The 7023-nt window shown below is 46.2% G+C and overlaps 1 protein-coding gene and 1 long non-coding RNA gene across 5 annotated transcripts; both read left to right on the plus strand.

The window, feature by feature from the left end:
- The first annotated feature begins 764 nt into the window (after window positions 1-764).
- Window positions 765-2889, plus strand: LOC125527661 (transcription termination factor MTERF8, chloroplastic-like). The gene is made up of 2 exons (XM_048692178.1): window positions 765-1926; window positions 2826-2889. The coding sequence occupies exons 1-2, from the start codon at window positions 779-781 to the stop codon at window positions 2887-2889; spliced, it is 1212 nt and encodes a 403-aa protein (XP_048548135.1). The 5' UTR covers window positions 765-778.
- A 1382-nt stretch (window positions 2890-4271) lies between these two features.
- Window positions 4272-6605, plus strand: LOC125527662. 4 transcript variants are annotated; one of them, XR_007292213.1, is made up of 4 exons: window positions 4275-4545; window positions 4647-5799; window positions 5898-5981; window positions 6066-6605. It is a non-coding gene; the product is annotated as an uncharacterized LOC125527662 (long non-coding RNA). The 4 variants fall into 4 exon arrangements; XR_007292214.1 differs by having other exon boundaries at window positions 4282-4545; window positions 4647-4885; window positions 5735-5799; window positions 5898-6605; XR_007292215.1 differs by having other exon boundaries at window positions 4272-4545; window positions 4653-5799; window positions 5898-6605.
- Window positions 6606-7023: the final 418 nt, after the last annotated feature.

Here is a 7023-nt window from a genome sequence, read left to right on the forward strand (position 1 = left end):
GGAGGAGGAGGCAGTTGGCTCCCGCCCGAGAGAGGAGGAGGAGTGCGGGTTGGGGGGAGATTTTCCTCTCAACCCCTACTTCTTCAGTTTGCAAAGTGGTTTGAGGGTTGGACCTCTAATTTTTTTTACGGGTTTGAGGGTTTAGAGGTTCTAGTCTACGGCGTTTTTTCGGCGAAAACTGTAAAAAGTCGGTTATTTTTAGGGGTTTGAGGGTTTAAGGGCTCTACTAGTAATGCTCTTAGCACGACGACTTCCCGAGTGTCTACTACAACAAGTTTTGCCCGGTTCCGGCGAGGGTTGGGCAATGACGGTGGTGCGCCTTCGGCTCGTTTCAGTGCTTGTAGTCGTTGCTAAGCGGTCTACGGATTTGAATGTAATTTTTGTTATTTCTATTGTTCGTTGTACTGCCATGTGAAGATGGATAGATTGAAAGTTTTCTTCCAAAAAAATCAGTTAAAGATCATTTAGGCCGTGTGCAAAGGTCTAAAGATGTGTTTCTGAAAAAAATAACGACTTATCGACTATGGATGTGTTTTAGACCAAAATTCACGGGTTCAAAAAAAAATTGCCACAAGATTTCTATTTTCCTTAATTTGCAGCAATGAAAAGTCAAGTTCGATAAAACACCAAAAATAATTTTAATAGATGGTTACATCCAGTAGAAATTTGAACCCCTTCGTCAACCTGGGGTCAGAGCTAGATCCCCTTCGTCAGCTTACGACAGAGAGTTCCAAACCTGCCAGAAATTTCTCTCCTTTGCCACCGCCGGCGCCGCGCCATGTTCCGCCTCCCAAGATCTACCCTTTCCGGCATCCTCCTCTCTTCTTACACCGCCTCTTCCATCTACTCTCTCCACCGCTGCCTCCTCTCCGCCACCGTCGCCGGCTCCCGCATCTCCCCAAGTCCTAGCTTCGCCGTGGATGAGTACCTCGTCGACACCTGCAGCCTCACCCGACCCCAGGCCCTCAAGGCATCCGCTAAGATCTCCCACATCAAGTCCCCCACCAATCCCGACGCCGTGCTCGCCTTCCTCGCCGGCCTCGGCTTCTCCGGCGCCGATGTCTCCGCCCTCATCGCCAAGGACCCCAAGTTCCTCTGTGCCAGCGTCGGGCGAACCCTGTCGCCCATTTTCAAGGAGCTCACCGGCCTCGGTCTCTCCCATTCTGAGGTCGTCCGCCTCGTCTCGCTCACCGCCCGCAGCGGCCATTTCCGTCATAGATTTGTCGTCTCCAGGGTGCACTACTACCTGTCCCTCTTCGGCTCCTCTGAGAATCTCCTCCACGCTCTCAAGGGCCGCTTTTGCTTTCTCGGTTCTGACCTCGAGAGGCGAGTGAAGCCCACTGTCATGCTCCTGCAGGAGTGCGGGCTAGGTGCTTGCGATATTGCCAAGCTGTTAACCGTTGTGCCCAGTATGCTCACCGCCAACCCAGAGCGCATCCGGGTGATGGTGGCATGCGCGGAAGGTATAGGTGTGCCCCGTGGCTCTCGGATTTTCAGAGCAGCGCTGCATGCTGTTGCATTCCAAAGCGAGGAGAAGGTTGCCGCTAAAGTGGAGTACTCGAGGAACACGTTCGGTTGGTCACATGCCGAGGTGGGCATTGCTGTGTCTAAATTCCCCAATCTCCTGAGGAATTCAAAGGACAAGCTGCAGCGTATGTCTGAGTTCTTCATCTCCGAGGTGGGGCTGGAACCGGCCTATATTGCTCATCAGCCCGTAATGCTCGGTTACAGTCTAGAGGGACGGCTCAGACCTCGATACTACGTTGTAAAGTTTCTCAAGAAAAATGGGTTGCTCAAGCGTGTCCCGAAATGCAGTACAATTTTCCATTATGTCGAGAAGTCATTCGTGGACAGGTACATACGCCCTCACAAAGAAGATGCACCTCACCTTGCTGAAGACTATCCTGCCGCCTGCAGAGGTGAAATGTGTTGGAATTTTGCTAGTAGGCCTTTGGCCCAAAGCCCAACTAAAATTCTGAAATTCTCTTGGTCTATTCATGCACACATGTGAGTGGAGTGAGTGAGGCTAAAGTTTAGTCCCACCCCGGAAGTTGAGAGAGAGTTGCACCTCTTTATAAGGTGAGCTCTTCTACCACTTGTATAAGCATGAGAAGAGGAGACCTACATGCGCGCTCATCCTCCTCGCTCGCCTCACCACGCCACGCCACGCCTCGTCACGACGCGCCGCGGGTTGCGGGATTGAGCCGAGGACAGAGCTATGCACGTTGTCTATATTTTTGCTGCATGGGAAAATTAATGAGTCATTAATTAATAATTAACGGACGCGTTAATTACTGAACCGTTTCCGATTCTTTTGGATCGTGACGACTCGGACGTGGGGTTTACTCACACGCCCTACCCGGCCCGCACTATATAGTCACGCAGACGTCTACCTTAGCCGCCGCCGCTTCGTATGGTTTCTCACCACCGTTCCAGATCATTGCGCCGCCGAGCAAGTCTTCTCCATCCCTCCTTTCGGCGTGCACCGCGAGAAGGGACAACAGGCCTCCGGAACCCCGCCTCTCGTGATCCTGTACAGGAGAGGGGCGATCAGGTTTTTGGGGAGCGCACTCGCGCGACTGCTGACAGCGACGACTTCGCGAACGACAACTTCTTCCCCAACCTCGGCAACCTCGTCCTCGACGACATGGGCGACAACGTCAACGCCGGCGGTGCTGCACCCGCTGCACCGTATGTATTCTACCCTTCCTGTTCGAGATCGTGGTAGAATTCATGCTTCTAGTATGTGCCCTAGATGTGATATGTTCATCTGCTATGCTAGTTCGCATGATTAGTTTAATCTCTGCTGTTGTCTCGTAGTCCAGATATGTACAGATCGCAGCTCTCTTGGAAACATTCATTGAAGAAAACAACAAAAAAATTGTTTAGGTGCAGCTCACTTGTTTCATTGCCGCAGTGATCTTCTCTCTTTGCTGCATCTAAAGCTGCCTGCCTTTAAGGGGGCGCAATATAAGAGGTGGCGCACAAGAGCAGTCTACTGGTTTCAGACCAAAGAATATTGGAAAAAGAAAAATTGATGCAGTGCACTCACCTCGTCCCTGCAGTACCAACGCTCGACATGAAGTGCACTCCACCACGTTTGGAAAAATTTACGTCCCACAAAAAAAAAACCATGCAGTGCACTTGCGCATCTAATGACGTGCGGTATTCCCTGAAGCAGTGCGTTCTTCTTTCCCCGTCCGAGAAAAAATACGTCTAAACAAAAAGAAACCATGCAGTGTCCTTGACCATCTAATGAAGTGTGGTATTTCGTCTGAAGCAGTGCGTTCTTCTGTCCGATGCAGTAAATATGACGATTTTGGTCTCGCGAAGAACAGAGTGTCCGCTTTTCGGTAACATCGAAACTGCTCTTAAACCGTAATGAATTAGAGAAAGATTTATATATGAAAAAGATGCGCCTCGACGATATCTATCCAACGGCGTATCATATGTCTCGTTTCGACAAACGGTTAGAAAACTGGAGCAAACACAGTACCGAAAATTTCAAAAAATTTGAAAAACAGAGTTCCGCGATTTAGTAAATTTGAAACTGCTCTTAAACCGTAATGAATTAGAGAAAGATTTATATATGAAAAAGATGCGCCTCGACGATATCTATCCAACGGCGTATCATATGTCTCGTTTCGACAAACGGTTAGAAAACTGGAGCAAACACAGTACCGAAAATTTCAAAAAATTTGAAAAACAGAGTTCCGCGATTTAGTAAATTTGAAACTGCTCTTAAACCGTAATGAATTAGAGAAAGATTTATATATGAAAAAGATGCGCCTCGACGATATCTATCCAACGGCGTATCATATGTCTCGTTTCGACAAACGGTTAGAAAACTGGAGCAAAAACAGTACCGAAAAAATAACGCGTGCAGGTTTTTTCGACGCGAAGTTCACTAGTCTCTATTGCAGTGCTCGTCGTCAAAATGATGCAGTGCGCTTCTGTTGAGCGTGCAGTGCCGAAGTGGTGTGCAGAATAGTTATTCTGCTAATATTAGCAGAATAGACCGTATACACACACACACACACACACATATATATAGCATTAACACAAGACATGCCAAGTTTGAAATATCAATACATAGCAAGTTTGACATAGCAACATAGCAAAATACAATAGCAAACTAGATACTAGTAGAGGGACGCGGCGATTCGGTGCTCAGGCTCATCTGCACCTGATATCCAGGGCAGACGCGTTGGGATTGGGAAAGGAAGGACAGACGCGTCAGAGCTGGTTCCACCGAAAAGTAAAATACAGTCCTTATACGGGCGTGCGCAGTGGTGGGTGTGGGCCTAGTTCGTAGATGGCGTGGGCTGTGTCCGTTACGGCAGTGTGCTGAGCCTAGGAACAGAACGTCGTCTTGAGAGCTGAGCCGTTCGTTCGTTAGTACGGGAAGTGGATGAGAAACCAAGCCGTGTAGTTACTCATATCTCGCCGGGAGTTTGATTTGAAACGGCGCGGCTGATTCTACCGGCGACGAGCCCATGGAGGCCAACGGATTGGAGTTCCTGCTAGATTTGATCAACTTGTGCGGTACAGGCTCTTCACTGTCGTCGATGCCGTTTTTATTCTAATTTGGATCATAGTTTCGTCACGATTTTGACCACGGTGATATACTTTCTGAGTTGCTCCAGTTCCAGGTTCTCCCTTCATGAGGAGTTTACCGATAACCTGGAGCATCCAGATCCGGTGCCCCCTGCTGTGCTGCCGCGATTTCGGAGAGAATCAGGTCGTAGTGGAGGAATGGAACTGTGCGTGAGGCTGCGCCCAAGTGGTCGGCAGCCTAGCCTGCAGAGAAGTGGAACACTTCGCCTGTGCAGTCAGAGCAGTCCCCCGGGAAGGTGAATCCGGCCCGAGCACCAGGATAGAAGAGGTGATGAACTGTTGATAATTTTCACTACTGATTTGCATTAGTAGTTGAGAAAAATTTGCTGGGGCTACGTGCGTATAAATTTAATTGTTTAGATATTTCAATTACAACATCTGTCGCTCATCTATGGTTGTGAAATTTTGCTTTTGGTTTTTCATTCCTTTTTGTGTGGGTGAGTCTCCAGCAATGGATTTTTGGTGTAGTCTTAAGCAAACTGAGTTAGCTGTTCATTCGTTACAGGCTGCAGCTGGGCAGTGCTGATGTAAATGTTAAATCACTTAAGCAAATGTTTACAACTCATTGACGGTTCCTGATTCAGTTAAATTAAATGCTGATGCACATCAATTTATCAGCACAAACATTTTTTGGGGACTGTTTTGTCCAGACATATGGTTCTCATTTCCAATAAAATTTCGCGAAAATTGCATATCTTTCAGTAGGCATAAGAATATTTGTATTTCGGTCAAAATTGCATTGGGGCAAAATATTTAAGTAAACGTGAATTTTAGCAGATTTAAATAGAACACAAATTTCATCCAACTCTGGTTATATTTCAGTCAAAGTCAAGTCAGATTTTTTTTCACTCGGCCAAACTGAACCGAAATGACAATGCGGTTGATTTCAGTGATGGCCCAATTCTGATCGCAATCAAGAAAATGAGCTGTGATAAAACATTCCATAGATCCAAAGTACATTATGGTCAACTGTATTCCCTCGTCACAGAATATCATTAGTGGATTCTTAAGGATTGCGACTTCTTTTAGTTATCTTTATTATTATTCTTTGTTGCGATGGCTGCTACTGTGCATTATACTTTTCTTAAAACACTTGGTTCTTGGGTTGATCCATTAGGATGATGGTGCAGCAGCCATTGTACTTAAGAACTTAAAGGCTGATCTCGGCAAATATGCAACGAGGTAAATCCACATTGTGAACTGATAACCAAACAGTCAGTCTTTTACTTCCAATTCTCTGTTGGCAATCTCACAGATATGAATTATGTCAATTCTCTTAGGTTATCAGAATGATTGCTGATATGTCTGAAGATCAAACATGCATTGCCACCTGGGATGTGCCTGAAACAGTTGAAGGGAAAATGGTCTGTGTCCATTGCATCTCTTGTGCTAAATAGCCTATCCTAGAGTAATTCAGGTTAATATTAGTTTGATGTTGTTCCAAACAGGTTTGCCTATTCCTGTGACAAAATTGATGTGTGCATGGGTCTTGTCCCTTAACAAAATTGATGTGCAAATCCCAGCAGGTTCCAATCAAGTTAACGGCTTTTCTTCTGGTACTTTGATGGCTTGATTAATTAGGAGGATCGATGCCTGAAAACAGGAGTTCATGTAGCAGAACAAAGAAGCAGAGATGAAGAAGTGTCAAGAGAAAGGAACTCACATGAGAAATTCTGAATCTTCAAGGCTCGTTTCATGTATTTCATATTTTGAACTGTTGAAGATGTTATTGTACTTTTTGGCTGTTAATATGTGTTTAGAATAATTATTCACAGTAAATTCTGTGTTTAGAATAACTGTTGAAGATGATACATGGGATTCAGCTTCTATGCCTAGAATAAGTATTCACAGTAAAATCTGGATGTGCATAGCACATAGCAGCTAGTATGCAAAGTTGATCATGGTGCTATTGCAGGGGCTTGCACTGTTTTGTTCTCCGCTGATCATATCAGCTTGTAAAATCTATACAGTATAGTGGCCTTTTCTGACAGGTGTTTAGTTTATAAAAAAGTTGGCCAACAAAATTATTCTGTAGCACGCCTAGGCATCTGTTGCTGGAACTCTTACCAGCTAGAGTGCATAGCAGCGGGCAGCTAGTTGCATAGCAAGAATTATTTTACACAAAGCAGTCCGCATGGCACAGCAGGCAGGCAGATGAACTAGCGGACACGGACGTTGCTAATCCTGCAATTAGCGCTTGCGGATGGTGCGGAAGATGGCGGAGGCGCTGTAGACTTGTCCACTAGCACCCTGAATCGCAAATTTGGAACAGTCAATCAAAAAATTCGCAGACGAGCCAACGAAAAGTGTGATTAAGCTTGAGATAAGAATGAGAGCTTCGATTGGACACTAGGGCGGCAGGGATGACGGGAATGGGGGAGTGGTGTTAGGGGTCCGAGAGGATAA

Source organism: Triticum urartu, unplaced genomic scaffold, assembly GCF_003073215.2.
Source record: "Triticum urartu cultivar G1812 unplaced genomic scaffold, Tu2.1 TuUngrouped_contig_4326, whole genome shotgun sequence".
NCBI classification, from domain to species: Eukaryota; Viridiplantae; Streptophyta; class Magnoliopsida; order Poales; family Poaceae; genus Triticum; species Triticum urartu.

Excerpts from the sequence above, each read along its gene's own strand:
- LOC125527661 (XM_048692178.1), top strand. The coding sequence starts at position 779 with ATGTTCCGCCTCCCAAGATCTACCCTTTCCGGCATCCTCCTCTCTTCT. Across the intron at positions 1,927-2,825 it reads GCCGCCTGCAGAGGTGAAAT|ATATGTACAGATCGCAGCTC; the intron begins GTGTTGGAATTT and ends CTCGTAGTCCAG.